The following is a 20,725-nucleotide window of genomic DNA, read 5'->3' on the forward strand; positions in this document are numbered from 1 at the left end:
CATATCTCAAAACCCTAAAACGGCTCTGGGAGGTTCATAAAATATCTCAGTTCTGTGCATCTATTTCCTCCCTTACTAGACCATCAAGAGCACCTTGAAGCCGTAATATTTCTCACTCTTGTACTCATACGGTCTGTCAGTCTTGCTTTTACCCTCTCCCCATCTCCCTTGCTTTCAGTTGCTCTTTTTTTTTGTTTTAAATCTCACTCTTCTACTTTCTTGTGCACACACATAAAACACAAACATGTATACATACTCAGTTGCACTAATATACGTAGTATCTTTGTATTGATAAAAGGTATTGAATAAGCAGATAGAAGACAGATTATAATCAGAGTTACTAATCAGAATTCCAATTTAGATAGGAAACTGGCAACTGAGGTGTAAAGTGATAATTTTTCCCAAATAGCAATACATGGACTGATTCCATCAGAATCACTTGAGGGAGGGGTGGGGTTGTTAGTGTGTACGTGTGTTTGGTGGTGGTAGTAATTCCCAGATTCCATTGCAGTCCTACCAAATCAGTTACTTTATCCTTGTGGGTAGGGCCCAGGAATCTGTACTTTTAAAAATCATCCCTAATGATACCCAGCTAGACTTGAGAATTTCCAGTGAAATAGATGGGTTGGAATCAGAGGTATCCAGTACTGCTCTTTGCGATAGTCCAAGCAGGAGATACTGAGGCCTAAACATAGACAGTTGTGGCTATTAGGAAACAATTAGAAAGTAGTAATGCTGGGACTTTGTGACTAAATAAAGAAACTGGAGTTTTGGGACTTCTGCTTTCAGATATGATAGAATAGCTAGTATCGGATTAACCCTTCTCCCTATCTATATAAAATTACCACCCTGCCCACCAATAAAAAAGAAAGGCATTGGAGAAAAAGACAAGCAGGACTTAAGAAGCAAAGATCTCAGAAAAAAGGGAAGCACATTGAGATAAGCCCTACATGTTTTCCCTGGGGACATTTCCCACTTCTCAGTGCATGGCATAGAGGCTGCACAGAAAGCTACAACCTAGAGCAGTCACTGAGCTAGGGATGTAAAAATGAGAGTATGAGGCTACCAAAGAGCCAGGGCTTAAGGACCAAGATCCTGAGGAATCTCAGAAGTTACCTCAACTTTTTGCAAGCGATATCCAGTTAAGGCATTTGCTAATCCCTAACCTGTGTGTGCTTCAACTCAGACACAGGCAAATCATGTGGATTTTTCACTAGCCAGAATTCAGCAGTCTCACAGAGGTGGGGGGGGACAAAAGTTGTAGTTCTTTAAAGAGGGAGCCATGGTAAACACCCCAGTTTTACAAATGGATACTTAAGAAAGATTATGTTCTATACGTAAGAGCAAATCAAAATAACACCAGTCGCAAACTGTTATTAGGGTGGTATGCTAATATTCCACTTGCCAAAAGAAAACTAAATCCTTTCTGGAAGATAACATATCCCGAGCTTTTGCAAGTTTTCATAAGTAAGGTCTCACTTTCAGTCAGAATTTTCAGACATTCCAAGAAACAAGACCAAATAATTAAATGCCAAGATTGAAAGATAGTATAAACATATCCACAAGTGATCTAGATATTGATTTTTAAATAACTATGACTAATATGTTGAAGAAAATAGATGAATTATAGAAAATTTATCAGAATTGGAATCTGTATGGAAGAATCAAGAGAACTGAAAAATATAATAACTGAAATTAAGAATTAAATAGATGGATTTAACAGCAGATTAGACACAGCAGAGGAGAGAATCAGTGAACTGGAAGATAGGTCAATAGAAAATATGCAGGTTGAAAAACAAAAGAATGGAAAATTCAGAGAAGCTTAAGAGGTAAATGGGATACAGGGAAAAGATCTAACAAACTTGTCATTAGTGTTCCAGAAGAGAAGCAAAAGGGAATAGAGAAGAAGCAATATTTGAATTTTCTAAGACTGATGAAAGATAACACAATACAGATTCAAGAAGTTCTGAGAACCCCAAGAAGGACTAATTAAAAGAAAACCTTATCAGGCAAATAAAAGTCAAACTGCTAAAAAACAAGGATTTTTTTTTTATCTTAAAATCAGAGGAAAATAATAGGCAACTTCAAAGGAACACACTGAATTCTGAATAGAAATGATAAAAGTCAGATACCACCAGAATGAAATTTTTGTAGTGCTGAAAGGAAATAACTGCCAATCCAGAATTCTAAAATTAGAATTTCTATGAAAAATGAAGGTTAAGTAAATAGGCTTTTACAGAAACAAAATGTGAGAGAATAACAGTATTAAAAAATTAAAGGAGGTTAATTTTTCAGATAGAAGGAAAATTATCCTGTGCAGAAAAGAATGAAGAACACCAAAAGAGTATGCATGTCAGTAAATAAAAATATGTATCGAGTGATTAAAACAATAGCAGTGCTGTTATAGAACACAATGCTTTGGAGTCTAAAATACTTGTAGAGGTTAAAGTACGTGACAATACTAGAGTAAAGCATTAGCAAATATATTGCAGTTAATGTCTTTGCATTGTATGGGAAGTGGTAAAAGTACTAAGTCAAGGGCATGTGGTAAAATCTAGGGCAGTGATTCTTAACACTTCAGCATATATCAGAATAACTAGGAGGGCTTGTTAAAACCCAGATTACTGGGCCCTACCCTGAGAGTTTCTGATTCTCTAGGTCTAAGTTGGGGTCTGAAAAATTGCGTTTCTGACACGTTCTCAGATACTGGTCACGTACTGGTCCAAGTTCCTTACCTTATGAACCACTGCTCTAGGTTACTACAAGAATAAAAAGAATATTACCAAGTAAGGAAAAATAATAAATCCTTGGTTAATCCAAAAGTAGGCAAGAAAGGGCTTCCCTGGTGGCACAATGGTTGAGGGTCTGCCTGCCGATGCAGGGGACACGGGTTTGTGCCCCGGTCTGGGAAGATCCCACATGCAGCGGAGCGCCTGGGCTCATGAGCCATGGCTGCTGAGCCTGCGCGTCCGGAGCCTGTGCTCCGCAATGGGAGAGGCCACAGCAGTGAGAGGCCCGCGTACCGAAAAAAAAAAAAAGAAGAAAGTAAATTAGTGAGCTGTGGGGACAGCTTCAGGCAACCTGTAATATGTGTAATTGAAGTTCCTGATGTAAATCAGGATCTATACAGAGCAATTAAGTACACCAGAAATGGTAACTATGTGGGTAAATATAAAACTTTTTTTTTAAAAATTTAAATCTCTTTAAAAGATAACTGTAAAGCAAAAATTACAAAAATGCATTGTGGGTTTATAACACATAGAAGTAAAATATATGACAGTAGTGTTGGGGCAAGGAGAGGAGAAATGAAAGTTATGAAAAGAGAAAATGTTTAAAATTTGGGAAGGCAAAAGTGAAGCCATCGTTCACAGAAGACATCATTATTCATATGGAAAATTCAAAAGAATCTACAGACAAACTCTTGGAATTAATAAGTGAATTTACCAAGGTGTCAATATTAGATCAGTGTTGGATTTTAGAAGTCAGTTATTTTTCTGTGTATTAGTCATGGACAGTTAGAAAATACAATTTAAAAGGTAATACTTACATTAGCATTCAAAAACATCAAACACAGAGACACTTCATTTTATTGTGCTTCGCTGTATTGTGCTCCCCAGATATTGGGCTTTTTACAAATTGAAGGTTTGTGGCAACCCTGTGTTGTCAGCTGATGGTTAGCATTCTTAACCAATAAAGTATTTTTAAATTAAGGTATATACATTGTTTCTGTAGACATAATGCTATTGCACCTTAATAGACTACAGTACATTGTAAACGTAACTTTTATATGCACTGGGAAACCAGAAAATTCATGTGACTTGCTTTATTTCAATACTTGCTTTATTGCAGTGGTCTGGAACCAAACCCGCAATATCTCTGAGGTAGCTAGGATTAAATGAAAGATGAACTCTGCACAGAAAACTATAAAAAATTACTGAGAGAGAACAAAGGGTGTATAAATAACTAGGTATATAATTTTCATAGAGAAGATTATTGTAAAGAAGTCAGTTTTTCCTGAGTTTATCTACAGATATAATATCCCAATCAAAATTCCACAGTGCTTTTTTTAGGGGAAAGAAGATAGTAGGAAATGACCAGCTGATTTTGAAAGATAAATGAGACTCCAAATGGTAAACAGTAGTTGAAGAAAATGTTGAAGAAAAAGATAAAAGAGGATTTATACTTCCAAATATCGAGTAAACCTACAATAATTGAAAGTGTAATATTGGCATAAGAATAGACACATAGAATTATGGAACAGAGTTCAGTGATGTCTTTCAACAAATGGTGCTGAATCAATAGAAAAGTGAGATTTTTTTCTTGCACAGAAATCAGTTTCATACCCCAGTAAAGATGTTAAAAAAAATCAATTTCAGATGGATTTGAGACCTTAATATAAATGATAAAGTTCTCAGATGGATGAAAAAGAATAAAATATGTTTTAAAAAGTGGAATGAAGGAAGTAATAAAAGATTAAGAGCCGATGCTAACGCAACACACAACAAAGCTTTACATAATCCTTTAGCTAAATTTACTGCAAAAGGACAGAGAAGGATATATATACGTTGTATGAAACCAGTCATTAATGGTAGAAGTCTGTATGGTGGTTACCTGTAATAGGAGATATGCGGATGGATAATGACTGGCTGGTGAATGATGATTGGGAGAGTTCATGAGTGGGCCTTCTGGTGTGCAGGTATGTTCTGTATCAGTGGTTCTGTGATCTGTGGACACTTGAGTAACCAATACCCTTTTGGGGATTCCATGATAATACTAAAATGCTATTTGCCTTTTCCTTTATTTTTGTGTTTTCACAGATGCAGCAAAAGCAATAATATGTAAACATTAGCACAAGTCAAGGCAGTGACACCTGACTGTACTAGTAGTCATTGTGTTCTTCACAACCACACACCCTTCAGATTAAAAAAAACAAATACTAGTTAAGAATATCCTTGGTGATGCAGGAAAAATAATTTTATTAAATTGTGACCTTTGAGTAAACGTTTTTAAGAATCTGTATGGTGAAATGGGAAGTACACATAAAACGCTTAAACTGTGTATACCGAGGTACAGTGGTTGCTTCAAGGAAGAGCATTTGTGTTGAACTAGCCACTTTGTTCATGGAGCATTGATTTTACTTGAAAGAACAACTGACACTATTATTCAGATTTGGGTATTTGGCAGATATTTTCTTGAAAATGAATAAAGTAAGCCTCTCACTTAAAGGAAAACAATTGACAGAATCTCTTGCCAATGGTAAAATTTGAGCTTTTAAGCAAAACATACAGGTTCGGAAAACTTACATCCACCACAGTGAGTCTGGTAGCTTCACAGTCTTTACACACTTTTCCAATGAGATTATTGGTAATGTTAACAGGTGTGATGTTTTGATGTTGTGTAATGAAATATGTCAGTATTTGGAAGATGTGCATAACTTAGTGAATGATATTTTCCAAATGACCAATGCATAATGTTATAAAATCATGCGTGGGTAAATGATCCATTCAGAGTCCGAGGTGGAAAGTGGATTATAATGTAAAAGAGTGTGAAAATTTTATTCATATGGTTTCAGATTTTACATTGCAACTAATCTTTAAAAAATTGTCACTTGTCATGTTTTCGTGTAGTATCAAAAAAGACTATCCACAATTATCTGAAAAGTCTATTAAAATATGCTTCCCTTTTCCAAACACACACACACATATATATGTATATATGATGCTGGGTTTTCTTTCTATACTTCCACCTAAACAACATATTGCAACAGATGGAATGCAGAAGCAGATATGAGAATCTAGCTGTTTCCTGTTAGGGCAGGCTTTGAAATTTACGAAAATGTAAAACAGTGGCACCCTTCTAAGTTTACTTATTGAGAGAAAATTTTTTTTTGTTAACATATAGTTGAGTTTGTAATAGTTATTTTTAAGTTAGTATTTAAAATTTTTTAAATTTCTAATATGCCAGTTATTGATAAATATATCAAACAAAAGCTTCTTGACTCCTTAATATTTAAGGCTGTAAAAGGGTTCTAAGATCAAAGTTTGAGAGTTGCTATTGATTACATGATTCCATGAGTATGCCCATTTTATAATTAATAAACTATAACAACTCGTGTATTTTCCTCTCCATAATATGTTACATTTTAATAAAAATCTTATCCTCCTTGCTATGAGGATTTGTCTAAGATGGTGGGAAGTATTTCTGACTTGACTGATAGGTAACTAAGCATGCACAGGAGAGAATGAGCAGCCAACAGAATGACCATGGGATGCTTGTAATTTCCTGATATTGTATTGCTTAAGAGCCCATAAGGTTGAGTTTTTTAAAAAATGAAATTTACACTGGAAATAATTGACCAGAAAAATCTTTGCCATAGTTTTATTTTCTCTCAATTTCCTTATACTCTTTTCCCTTATTAGTTCCTAGACACATAATTGTTCCTAGCTGATGTGAATGTGAGACAGTTTGGTTTTGCCTTAAGTATTGAGGCATATATGCCTAGTTTTCCAGGTTTTGGCCTCTTTTGGCAAATGAGCATTGAGCATGACCCCATTTTCAGCACAGACAGAAGGGTGGTAATAGCTCAATTGGTCATTAAATTCAGCAAGTATTTTTTATGTGTATACTGAGTAGAAAACATTATGCTGCTTATGATTATTTATTGGGGAACTCAAGTTGCTAACAGTCTAGTAGTGGATAAAAATTTGATAAAAATTAGTTACACCATAAAATCAAAAGTATTAATTTTTCCCATGAAAGTAGGAGCATAGAAAGGAAAATTGGTAGTAGCATCTGAATGGAACTTTAAAGGATATTTAGACGAGTTTTCTGTTTTAAAAATATCTTTTTTGTTGTTTCTAATTAAAAATGATAATGCACATTATAAACATACTCAAGCATTGTAAAAATATACACTATCAGTGACAGAAGTCTTCAGGAATACCCAGCCCCCTGCCAGTTAACCATTGTTAACAGTTTGATACATAGTTCTTTCATGTCTAATGCATATGTTAGCATATTATTATTATTTTAAAAATCAGATCACATATTTATGATTCTGCAATTGTGTTGGACAGTTTACAGTTTTCAATATTATAAACACTATGATGCCTAAATTCTATTTTTTGTGTTCTTTTTTTTTGATGCCTAAGATTTTTAAAGAAGAAAACTGATTTTGCTTAAAGCTTGAGTAAAAATAAGTTTATGCATTATAGAAATATTTAACAGTAAAAATCTGTTATAATCCCCTCTTATTAAATGTCGATGAACTAATTATACCTTTTAGAAAATTGAATTTATATACCTCTGGATGGGATATATCCTTTAGTTTGAAAGTAAATTATCAATATTTCATGGTGAACATGGAGTGAGCGATGTAGAGCATGGATTTGGGGTAGGTAAACACCAAAGGAAAGACCAATAACATTTTGTTTTCCTTCCATCTACCAGGTTAGTTGTATTCTTCTAGAGTTGCTTAAAAAGTACTTTTTAGAGTAGGAACTACTTATTCAAATATTGCTGTTCTTTTCCTTGTAGGTAACATTGTACAACACTGATCAGGATGGTAGTGATAGCCCACGCAGTAGCCTTAACAACAGTCTCTCAGATCAGAGTTTGGCATCTGTTAATTTGAACAGTGTTGGAAGTGTGCATAGTTACACACCGGTAAGCCTTGGTGAAGTTAACTCCTTTGTTGAGTACTCATTTAGAGCTTAAAATGGAACCAAACGTAATTGAAATACAAATAAAAAGTGAAGATGTATATTTCTCACTGATGAAATTGATCATTAGCTTAGATAAGTAGAGCAGATTTCTATTATATTTTAGCAAGTTAGATACAAATATATTGTTGTACTATGTTATATATTTTGGTCTACTTCATCTGTTCTCTGTCCAAGTGAAACACAATTGGAATAGGAAAAGAATTTTTACTTTAGTCTTCTAAAGCTGTGTTTAATGATATTTTACAGTCCTTGGTAAAAGAGCTTAGAGGATATGTATATCACCTAGTTTTCCAGAAGCAGATCTAAGAAGGGGATTCTACAAACCCCAAAGCTTAGGATGACCTGGTACTCAGTTGTTAACCAGTCTTGTATTTTCAGTTTGGGTCTGGAAAACAAAGCTATGCTATAAAGGGACCTGTGTGAGTATTTTTGCTCCTGTGCTGACCCTTCCCTTATCTGATACTTCTTTTCAAATCATCTTGCACCTGTCCTCCTGGGTAGACAGAACAGAGCCCGAGAGAGCCATACACCACACTGTTCATGGTATAAATTTGATCTCATCACATCTCTCCCTGTTCCAAGATGAATAATAGGTAAAAACTTTACACAGAGAAAAGATATAAGGGGGATGGGGGACCTGAAATAAGAAAATAACACGAGGAAAACAGAAATTCAGAGAGCAGTTTTAAAACTCACCTTGAATGTAGGAGAAAGAAGACAACGCAAAACTGTTAACAGTGCTCTGGGGGAAAAAATTTTAAATATTTTTCGAGAATGCAGAAGAAACAGATAAAGGAATACCAATTATGTAAAAGAATACGATAGATATGGAGAATTGCGAATTATAGGTGTCCCCAAATAGTTGGTACAGAAGCAGTTTTCAGAAGAAATAGAGAACAAAAGGATTACTGAGTTCTAAGAAAAGTTAATGGGAAAAAAACTATATCTAGACACATCATGACAAATTTTTAAATTTCAGAAGTAATCATAGATACTCTAGCAGAAGAAATAAGGTACATTCAGAGAAACACAAATCATACCTCTCTTCCATAATACTAAATGCCAGAAAATGATGGAGCACTTTATACAGAGTGTCAAGGGAATAGATTTGGAATTATAAATATTAGGCCCACCAAATTTTCATTCAGTTGTGAAGTCAAGAAAAAGACATTAATTCTTTGATACACAGAGTTTAGAAAGCATCCTACCCTTGTTTTCATGCACCCTTCCTGAAAAAAATTACATATTTAGCTGATCAGGTGGTGAATTAAAGTACTCAGTAATGATGAAGTCATGTGCCAGTGGTGGAGCCATTCCCCTACACAAAACTCATATTTTTCCATGTCATTGTAGACTCCTTGTGAGCATCATTTTGAAAGGCTGCATAAATCTGTAGCCAGTGTTCATATCTTAATTTTTTCAAAACACTAAACCAATGGTAGTTTGTTACTGCTTGATATGATCTTTAAGATATATTGCTGATCATGTTTTATTTTATTTCTAGTTGTGCTGTCTTCAGAGATAATTCTTATTTTTTAGGTGTTCATGGTGCTCTTTTTCCTTGCATAGCTCGAGGCCCTGATCTATTCTGTTTTTCTCAGAATCTCCTTTGTCTTTTACCCTTCATTTCTTACTTTCCTTAAGTTTCATTTAAAAAAGAAAAATTTACCTACAGTGAAGAGTTAGGTGTGTTGAAGTTCCTTGCTGCTTTGGGCAGTGCCATACAACCTGACTCACGGTATTTGAGTTTAAATACTTAAAGATTAATTGAATAAATGAATGAGAAATGTTAGTAGTTTCAGAGTATAGTGAGTTTGAGATGAAATTGCTTCTGTGGAAATCAAGATGAAGACTCCACAGAAACTGGAAGGGTTCCAGGCTTAGCTTATCACTTATTATGACCTTGGGAAGGTCCTTTAACTTTGAATTTTCCCCCCTACTGTGAAATGTGGAGGTTGGATTAGATTTCTGAGATTCTTCAAGACCTAAGTTAACAACTTTTGGTCTGTCCTTTTATGTATACCCAACTTAACAGACGATAGGAAAGCCAAAGACAGGGAAGTTAATTCCTTTGAATTCTAATAACTGTTCTGATATTTTCAGTTTTATATCATATGTAATAAACCAATTCTGATATAGAGCTACTAAATTAGTAGTTTTTTTCTTCAATGTTAGGTGACAAATCATCCAGAACCAGTCTCTCAGTCATTAACTCCTCAACAGCAGCCACAGTACAACCTTTCAGACCGAGACAAACAACTACTTTTCTCAGAATATAATTTTGAAGATCTCAGTGCCTCATTTCGGAGCCTTTATAAGTCAGTTTTTGAGCAGTCACTTAGTCAACAAGGTGAGTTTTTTAATACCTCTTTTGTAATTTTTTATTGAAAATTTTTAAAGAATTATTTTCACATCGCAGCTGTTATAGTTCCTTAATCTTAGAACATTACCATCATGATAAGGACTGAAGGTTCTTTGTGCCTTTACTATAGTCTGTATATATTTTTATCATAGCACAAGAATGGCAGATAAATCTATCTCTTCATGCATGCCTACTTCGTTTGATTACTAGTGGTGTCCTGAAGCATTGTGTTAAAGGATTCTGACACTGCATTTATTGCCATGTGGGAAAGACTGCCATGATTAATTAGTGATGTCTAGCATGTGAAGTGTTTGAGTGGTAAATGTTGCACCACAAGAATAGATGTGCCTTGCTTTTCTGTTCTGACTGCTGTTAGCAAAGAGATAACTTTTGGAATATGGTAGCACCAAATTTGCAGTTTCATGTACGGCACTTATAAGTGAACACATTAGTTAGTGGTCATTATTTTGTACAACATACTTAAGTCAGATTTAACACTAAAAGTGACACTGGTTGAGATGTACTATTATCTCAACCAAATGCTAGATTGTTGCTATTATGTATTACTGTCCTATTAGCTGCTGGTTTAATTTTAATCAGAGTCATTTAATGGGATCAAGGTGTCTCGTTGTTCCACCATAGAACGAACACTAGCCAGAAATTGTTGGGAACTCAAACAATGAAGCATTGCTTTGTTTGGCAGATTGACTACTTACACCCCAACTCAGAGGGTTTACCTCACGGCAGTAGACAAAATAGACAAAAAATCCCTGCCTTTAAAGAGTTTACTTTTTTTTTTTTTTGTGGTATGCGGGCCTCTCACTGTTGTGGCCTCTCCCGTTGCGGAGCACAGGCTCCGGACGTGCGGGCTCAGCGGCCATGGCTCATGGGCCCAGCTGCTCTGCAGCATGTGGGATCTTCCCGGACCGGGGCACGAACCCGTGTCCCCTGCATCGGCAGGCGGACTCTCAACCACTGCGCTACCAGGGAAGCCCCGAGTTTACATTTTAATACACATCATTGTCAGATATTATGAAAGTTAATGTTATATGTAAGTGTTATATATATTGATGAATATCAGTAGTTTGTTTAGGAAGTTGGTTTTCTGGTTAAAGTGTCGTGTATTTTCTCAAATTTTATATTAAATTTTCTATAAAAGTACAAAAAAAAAACAACTAAGACTTTGCTAAGCAGATCCAGCTTTGCTGATCATAGTAGAAAAATACTGGCTTTGAAATAACAATGGCGACAATTTCTGAAACCCATAATGCTATTTCATTACACTAATAAAAAAAAGAAAAGAATATTGATAGGAATTCTGGGTTCTAGTCCAGGTTCTACCATCAAGTCAACTGAGTTAACTTCACCTCTTTAGACCTAAGCATTCCCATTGTACAGTGAAGAAGATTAGACTAGATCAGTGCTTTCCAAATTGTTCTCTTTGGAGCTGTTGGGTTTTCTGGAGGTTTCAGAGAGAAGGGTGCAGATGAAGAGGGAGACCTAACAGGTTCCTTTTCATGGCTTCCCAGAAAACAACTTTACATTTATTAGTTTTACATACTGGGCTTCTAAAAGATGTTTTGTTTTATTTTAAAAACAATTTGGGATTAAAAATGTTGGTAGAGGGCTTCCCTGGTGGCGCAGTGGTTGAGAGTCCGCCTGCCGGTGCAGGGGATGCGGGTTCGTGCCCTGGTCCGGGAAGATCCCACATGCTGCGGAGCGGCTGGGCCTGTGAGCCATGGCCGCTGAGCCTGCGCGTCCGGAGCCTGTGCTCCGCAACAGGAGAGGCCACAACAGTGAGAGGCCCGCGTACCGAAAAAAAAAAAAAATGTTGGTAGAGATTATATCTGGGTGCCCTCTTAAAATGTTAGGACTTTATTGGAAATAGATAATGAAATAACTGCTTTCTTTCATCTTATTGTAGTAACCCTATAGATTCCCTGTAAATGACATTTTTCCCAGGGTTAAGGCAAGCACTCTTATTAACACTTCTACCTATAAAACCTTAATTTATTATGTTTTGAGATTATCTTATAATGTACTCTGATATGATTTTACTCCTAATAACAAGTATGAGAATACTTTTATTTTTGTTTAAAATTTTTGATTCTTTTATTGACTGACAGTATGGTATGGGGCTTTATTTTCATTTCATTCAAGTAAAACTTTTTTGTGTTTGGTTCAGCAAAACATATGTTATCTTATGGGATATGAAAATAGTGTAGTTATATAGAACCACATGTTGCAATAAGGTTTGTTAAAGTGAGTGTCTACCTGTAAACCAAACATACATTATTTTTAACATTAAGCACTTCTGGCCTAATCATCATTATCATCATAGTGGCTAATATTTACTGAGCTAAGGCTACAGCCTGCGCTTGTACCATGGCATGTAATCCTCACAACAACTCTACGAAGCAGGTACTATTATCATACCCATTTATAATTGAGGTAATTGTGGCTTGGAGCGGTTAATAATTCTCCAGAGTTACCAAATGTGTAAATTATAGTGCAGAGATTTTAGTTCCTCTTTTCTGGTGTTAAGAAATATGTAATCTTAATCCCTAAACTGTGTCTGTCTCAAGAATGTTCCATAAGAGTAATGAAAAAGAGCAGTGGAGATGGCTGTTTTGTTTTGCTTATTCTTAAGGATTCTAGCCATCTTGGACTTAAAGTTTTTGGAGTAGTCAGAGAAAGAGATCAGAAATAACTGGGCTTTATTTCTACCCTCCTCTTTTGTCAAAGGTCTTCAGACCTATAGAGAACCATCCTCAATGTGACCCAACACCTCTCCCACTTCTCCCTTAACATTTTACTCATCTTTCAAGACTCAACCCAGATATTGCCTTTTCAAGGAAGGCTTCTCTGTATTCAGAGCCCCTTCCTAGGTAAAACGGGGAAGAAGCAGAGTTCCTGTATACCCTCTGTATACTTTTGCCTTAGTATTTACAGTGTTGGACGTAATCTCCTCAAGTGTCTGTCTCTTCCACTGGACCACGAGCTACTTGAGGGCAGAGAATGATGTTTTTTCTTGGTAGCCCCAGAGCCCCAGGGTATGATGGATACTCTATCAGTACTTGTTAAACTGAACCAAAATCGCTTCCTGACAGCATATACCTTTGCTCTGTAAATAATTTTGCAAATGTTTGTCATAAGGTATAACTGAAATCTGACCATCAGTGATCTTGCTTTGTCTCTTTTCAGGTTTGATGAACATCCCTTCTGAATCTTCCCAGCAGTCCCACACTTCTTGTTCCTATCAGCACTCTCCCGGCAGTACAGTGAGCTCTCACCCACACAGCAACCAAAGCAGCCTGACCAACAATCATGGCAGTGGCCTCAACACCACAGGCAGTAATTCGGTTGCACAGGTCTCACTGTCCCACCCCCAGATGCACACACAGCCGTCTCCACATCCGTCCCATCGACCGCATGGTTTACCACAGCATCCACAGCGTCCCCAGCACCCAGCACCACACCCGCAGCAACACAGCCAGCTCCAGTCCCCTCACCCCCAGCATCCCTCTCCACACCAGCACGTACAGCACCATCCGAACCATCAGCACCAGACGTTAACACATCAGGCACCCCCTCCCCCACAACAGGTGTCCTGTAATTCTGGTAAGTTTTTGTCTTCTGACGTGTGTTTGGCTAACTGTGAATTTGGATCTGTTATCTGGGGCTTATATATATTTTCTACCAGTACTTTTCTTATCCATCTTCTTTTGTGTTTCCTTGCCATAGTCCTAGAGTTGTTAAGTCCTTCAGTCTATAGATTCACCTTTTTTTTTTTCTGTACGCGTGCCTCTCACTGTTGTGGCCTCTCCCATTGCGGAGCACAGGCTCCGGACGCGCAGGCTCAGCGGCCATGGCTCACAGGCCCAGCCACTCCGCGGCATGTGGGATCCTCCCGGACTGGGGCATGAACCCGCGTCCCCTGCATCGGCAGGCGGACTCTCAACCACTGTGCCACCAGGGAAGCCCCTGGATATTGTCTTGATTACAATTTATGTGGTAACATAGGCAAACTCAGCAACCCCTGCAGGTTTTGGTTTTAACTCTTTTGTCCTTCTGGAAAACAAATGTTTTTGTGAGCGTTTGAAAGAAGAGTGGAATGCAGAGTCTGTCTGCAATCTATTGTGATTTAGTGTGATATAGAAGAAAGAGTATAGATTTATGTCTGAAAGACCTGTATTCGAATCCTCATTATGGCTTTTTATGACCTTTGGTGCATTAACTCTTCTGGTCTTATTATTTTGTTAGCTGTAGAACAACACGGGTATACAGTGTTGTTATGCGGATCATATTGAGGATACAAAATATGAAATGCCCAGTCTAGTACCTTGCATTTACGTATTCAGTGAATGTTCCCACTTTTTCTTTCTTTGCATATTCCTGCCAAGTATTTCGTTTAGAATGATAGATTCATACCCTGATTTTAAAAGAAAAAAAAATGTCTGTTTCTCTTAAGATAGGTCTTGATGGTTTCTGGTGAGATGCTTAACTGACATTGCTCACAGACCAGGCAGTCTCTGCACTGCAGAACTCCAGAGGGTACCACAGACATAGACTACAAGTTGAATGGGGCCTCTTGGAATGGTGCAGAGTACAGCTGGCTTCAAGTCTTGGATTCATCATAGTGGCCTTGCTAAGTCATGCCTCCTCTCTAGGTTCAATTTCTTTTGTTTGTAAAATGCAGGGAAATAATACCTTTCCTGCCTGTCTCACAGAGCAGATTGCCCCAATGCATGATATATTGGCTTTGAATCCATTTGTAAAACTGAATTGGGATCGGCCAATATCAGGAGTAAGGCCAGCTCAAACTTTTGCTATCCAAGATTTATAAGATTGCCAATATTATTTTTATAGGTGTTTCAAATGATTGGTATGCAACACTTGATATGCTAAAAGAAAGCTGTCGAATCGCCAGCAGTGTTAATTGGTCAGATGTAGACCTTTCACAGTTCCAAGGTGAGTATTGGTTCCTTCTGACTTATAACCAAATACACATATCATGTGTTTTTGAATAGATTTTAAGTCTCTTTTTAGTGGAAATAAGTATCTCCTTATATAGTGTTTCTTTTGCAGTTGGTAGTATGCTTAAAAACAACACTTTGCAAAATTCGTAATGAAGCCTTTCAGCCAGGTGATGTAGTGGAGGTTCACAGACAAGAGTTCTGAAGGAAATTTGGCCACATTTAAAAGAATCAGATTTTGAATAATTTTTAAAATGTCATTCTTCATTGCATGGGCAGAAGATTACCGGTGGAAATTTTGAGGGCTGGAAAAAAGAAGTGCTGTTTTCTTTGCAGTGTTTGCAGAACCATGCTAACTGTATTTCTAATGCTTTCCTCATAGGTTTGATGGAGAGTATGAGACAGGCAGATCTCAAGAACTGGTCTTTAGATCAGGTTCAATTTGCTGATCTCTGTTCTTCTCTTAATCAGTTCTTTACACAAACTGGCCTTATCCACTCACAGAGTAATGTTCAGCAGAATGTCTGTCATGGTGCCATGCATCCAACAAAACCTTCCCAACACATTGGAACAGGTATGGATTTAATTATCTTCCTGATTTTCTCTTTTTCTCATTCATATGAAATTCAGTAACTGTCTGGGGCTGCTTGATACGTTGTTAATGATAGTAGTGATCCATTTATATCTTTTTATTTCTAAGAAATGAATGAAATCAAGTAATTTATTTAAGATATATCTTAGAAAAATTGAGATAAAAGAGACTGTATGTTTTTCTCTCATTTACATGATTATTTTATTGTTTATAATTGACTTTCCTTTGTGAACTTTAACCTTTCAAGTTACCAAACAAGAATTAAATGTCTTAAAGATATGTACATTTTAATTTTAAGAAGAACATAGTTATGAGGTGTTACCAATTTAAATTTGTATAGACTTGCAATGAAAATCAACATATCTTTATATATCTTCTAAGAATGTTAAAAAAAATTAAAGTTCAGAGTGTATATGAAGAGTATACGTAACGGTAGTCTCATTTATGTTTTACTCTGAACTCAAAATTTGTGCTTTGTATTTTTTCATCTTACTTTCTTCCTTTACTTTTTACCCTTGTAGCCATCTCGTTTACTCTGATTGCAGAGCCTACAGTTTTCTCAAGTTTACATTCTGTGTTTAATATCCAAGTTCTTTCTCTCTTCATTTTAATTTCTTGATGCCTTTATCTCCAAGTTGACTTCTTTTCTGTACATTGTCTAGTTTTTAGAGTTGATGCTAAAAAGCTCTCTTTTCTATCCTGAGTGGCTTCCTTCAGTCATTATCCTAAATTATTTCACATACTTGGTTTTTCTAAGTTCTCAAGATCCCTAGTCCTTTTTGTGAAATCTTCATTTGTGTCTTTTGATACAAAAGAAACCTTCCATCTTTGCTTCTTCCACTTGAATAGCTTACCTAACTTGAAAATCTCAGTGGTTGTGTGATTTTGGTGACTTATTCATTTCATAAATCATATTCATAGAAGAGCCTCATTCAATGCCTGGCATATATAGGAGGTACTTAGTATTAACTGAATTTATTGAATGCCCTCTATGTGCCAGATACTAAGCCAGTAAACTTTTTTTTTTAATAACTCTTTAGGTTCTCTCTCTCTCTCTCTCTCTCTCTCTCTCTCTCTCTCTCTCTCTCTTTTTGTCACTTCTTTTTTGGTTCCTGTTAAAATAAATTTCAAAAACTTTATTTTTATTGTGGTAAAATACACATAAAATTCACTGTCCCAATCATCCTTAAGTGTGCAGTTCAGTGGTATTTAAATACATTCATAATGTTGTGCAATTATCAACACCATCCATCTCCGTAACTCTTTTCATTTTTGTAAAGCAGATACTCTATACTTATTCAACAAGACCTCTCCACCCATTTCAACCCTTCACCAGCCCGTGGCAACCAACATTCTACCTCTTGTGTCTTGAGTTTTAACTATTCTAAGTACCTCGTATAAGTGGAATCATACAATGTTTGTCTTTTTGTGGCTGTCACTTAGCATAATGTCTTCAGGGTTCATCCATATTGTAGCATATGTTAGAATTTTCTTCATTTTTAAGGCTGAATGTATGTATAAGGCTATTTTTAAGGCTATTGTATATATAATACATACCACATTTTGCTTATCCATTCATCTGTTAATGAACACTTGGGTTGCTGCCATGTTTTAGCTATTGTGAATAATGTTGCTGTGAGCATGAGTGTACAGATATTTTCAAGACCCTGCTTTCAATTATTTTGGTATATACTCAAGTGGAATTGCTAGATCCTATGGTAATTCTATGTTTCATTTTTTGAGGAACCATCATACTCTTTTTCGCAGCAGCTGTACCATTTTACATTTCCACTAACAGTCATAAGGGTTCCATTTTCTCTATCCTCACCAACATTTGTTATTTTCTTTTTTTTTAATAGCTTTGCCCATTTCTTGATTGGGTTTTTGTTGCTGCTGAGTTTTAGGAATTCTCTGTATTTCTGGGTATTAACTCCTTACCAGATATATGATTTGCAAATATTTTCTCCTATTCTTTTGTTTTCTTTTTTACTGTGTTGTTAGTGTCTTTTTTTTTTTTTTCTTTTGTTGTGTATGCCTTTGGTATAGTATCCAAGAAATCATTATGGAATTCAATGTCATGAAGCTCTTGCCCTCTGTTTTCTTCTAAGAGTTTTAAAGTTTTAGGTCTTACATGTAAGTCTGACCCATTTTGAGTGAATTTTTGTATATGGTGTTATATAAGGGTCCAGTTTCTTTTGTGTGTGGATATCCAATTTTCCTATTACCATTTCTTGAAAGACTGTCTTTTCCCCATTGAATGGTGTTGACACCTTGTTAAAAATCATTTTGACTATCTATGTATGTATTGCTGGGTTCTCTATTCTGTTCCATTGGTCTTTATGCCAGTACACTGTCTGACTGTAGTTAGCTCTGTAGTAAGTTTTGAAATCAGGAAGTGTGAGTCTTCCAGCTTTGCTGTTCTTTTTCAGGATAGTTTTGGCTATTCACAGTCCCATGAGCTTCCATATGAATTTTAGGATGGGATTTTCTATTTTTGCAAAAAATGTCATTGAGATTTTTTTTTTTAACATCTTTATTGGGGTATAATTGCTTTACAATGGTGTGTTAGTTTCTGCTTTACAACAAAGTGAATCAGTCATACATAAACATATGTTCCCATATGTCTTCCCTCTTGCGTCTCCCTCCCTCCCACCCTCCCTATCTCACCCCTCCAGGCTGTCACAAAGCACCGAGCCAATATCCCTGTGCCATGCGGCTGCTTCCCACTAGCTATCTACCTTACTACGTTTGTTAGTGTGTATATGTCCACGACTCTCTCTCGCCCTGTCACAGCTCACCCTTCCCCCTCCCCATAACCTCAAGTCCGTTCTCTAGGAGGTCTGCGTCTTTATTCCTGCCTTACCCCTAGGTTCTTCATGACATTTTTTTTTCTTAAATTCCATATATATGTGTTAGCATACGGTATTTGTCTTTTTCTTTCTGACTTACTTCACTCTGTATGACAGACTCTAGGTCTATCCACCTCATTACAAATAGCTCAATTTCGTTTCTTTTTATGGCTGAGTAATATTCCATTGTATATATGTGCCACATCTTCTTTATCCATTCATCCGATGATGGGCACTTAGGTTGTTTCCATCTCTGGGCTATTGTAAATAGATCTGCAATGAACATTTTGGTACATGACTCTTTTTGAATTTCGGTTTTCTCAGGGTATATACCCAGTAGTGGGATTGCTGGGTCATATGGTAGTTCTATTTGTAGTTTTTTAAGGAACCTCCATACTGTTCTCCATAGTGGCTGAACCAATTCACATTCCCACCAGCAGTGCAAGAGTGTTCCCTTTTCTCCACACCCTCTCCAGCATTTATTGTTTGTAGATTTTTTGATGATGGCCATTCTGACTGGTGTGAGATGATATCTCATTCTAGTTTGGATTTGCATTTCTCTAATGATTAATGATGTTGAGCATTCTTTCATGTGTTTGTTGGCAGTCTGTATATCTTCTTTGGAGAAATGTCTGTTTAGGTCTTCTGCCCATTTTTGGATTGGGTTGTTTGTTTTTTTGTTATTAAGCTGCATGAGCTGCTTGTAAATTTTGGAGATTGATCCTTTGTCAGTTGCTTCATTTGCAAATATTTCCTCCCATTCTGAGGGTTGTCTTTTGGTCTTGTTTATGGTTTCCTTTGCTGTGCAAAAGCGTTGAAGTTTCATTAGGTCCCAGTTGTTTATTTTTGTTTTTATTTCCATTACTCTAGGAGGTGGGTCAGAAAGGATCTTGCTGTGACTTATGTCATAGAGTGGTCTGCCTATGTTTTCCTCTAAGAGTTTGATAGTCTCTGGCCTTACATTTAGGTCTTTAATCCATTTTGAGCTTATTTTTGTGTATGGTGTTAGGGAGTGATCTAATCTCATACTTTTACATGTACCTGTCCAGTTTTCCCAGCACCACTTATTGAAGAGGCTGTCCTTTCACCACTGTACATTCCTGCCACCTTTATCAAAGATAAGGTGTCCATATGTGCATGGGTTTATCTCTGGGCTTTCTATCCTGTTCCATTGATCTATCTTTCTGTTTTTGTGCCAGTACCATACCGTCTTGATAACTGTAGCTTTGTAGTATAGTCTGAAGTCAGGGAGCCTAATTCCTCCAGTTCCTTTTTTCGTTCTCAAGATTGCTTTGGCTATTCGGGGTCTTTTGTGTTTCCATACAAATTGCAAAATTTTTTGTTCTAGTTCTGTGAAAAATGCCAGTGGTAGTTTGATAGGGATTGCATTGAATCTGTAGATTGCTTTGGGTAGTAGAGTCATTTTCACAATGTTGATTCTTCCAATCCAAAAACATGGTATATCTCTCCATCTATTTGTATCATCTTTAATTTCTTTCATGAGTGTCTTATAATTTTCTGCATACAGGTCTTTTGTCTCCTTAGGTAGGTTTATTCCTAGATATTTTATTCTTTTTGTTGCAGTGGTAAATGGGAGTGTTTTCTTGATTTCACTTTCAGATTTTTCATCATTAGTATATAGGGATGCCAGAGATTTCTGTGCATTAATTTTGTATCCTGCCACTTTACCAAATTCATTGATTAGCTCTAGTAGTTTTCTGGTAGCATCTTTAGGATTCTCTATGTATAGGATCACGTCATCTGCAAACAGTGACAGCTTTACTTCTTCTTTTCCGATTTGGATTCCTTTTATTTCCTTTTCTTCTCTGATTGCTGTGGCTAAAACTTCCAAAACTATGTTGAATAAGAGTGGTGAGAGTGGGCAACCTTGTCTTGTTCCTGATCTTAGTGGAAATGCTTTCAGTTTTTCACCATTGAGGATGATGTTTGCTGTGGGCTTGTCATATATGGCCTTTATTATGTTGAGGAAAGTTCCCTCTATGCCTACTTTCTGCAGGGTTTTTATCATAAATGGGTGTTGAATTTTGTCAAAAGCTTTCTCTGCATCTATTGAGATGATTTGCGTATACTGAAGAATCCTTGCATTCCTGGAATAAACCCCACTTGGTCATGGTGTATGATCCTTTTAATGTGCTGTTGGATTCTGTTTGCTAGTATTTTGTTGAGGATTTTTGCATCTATGTTCATCAGTGATATTGGCC

At 36.5% G+C, this 20,725-nt stretch overlaps 1 protein-coding gene across 9 annotated transcripts in view; it reads left to right on the top strand.

Moving 5' to 3' along the window:
- FOXJ3 (forkhead box J3) overlaps positions 1 to 20,725 on the top strand; it is a 130,839-nt gene that overhangs the window by 96,189 nt on the left and 13,925 nt on the right. For 5 of the 9 annotated variants that reach the window (XM_019938004.3, XM_019938007.3, XM_073791254.1 and 2 more), the window contains 5 exons: positions 7,537 to 7,665; positions 9,900 to 10,074; positions 13,291 to 13,707; positions 14,956 to 15,057; positions 15,445 to 15,636. In XM_019938004.3, the coding sequence (XP_019793563.1) occupies positions 7,537 to 7,665; positions 9,900 to 10,074; positions 13,291 to 13,707; positions 14,956 to 15,057; positions 15,445 to 15,636 (1,015 nt within the window). The remainder of the gene's footprint in view (positions 1 to 7,536; positions 7,666 to 9,899; positions 10,075 to 13,290; positions 13,708 to 14,955; positions 15,058 to 15,444; positions 15,637 to 20,725) is intronic. The other 4 variants (XM_019938008.3, XM_019938009.3, XM_073791269.1 and 1 more) reach the window with 2 other exon arrangements.

Source organism: Tursiops truncatus, chromosome 1 (genome assembly GCF_011762595.2).
Source record: "Tursiops truncatus isolate mTurTru1 chromosome 1, mTurTru1.mat.Y, whole genome shotgun sequence".
Lineage (NCBI taxonomy): Eukaryota > Metazoa > Chordata > Mammalia > Artiodactyla > Delphinidae > Tursiops > Tursiops truncatus.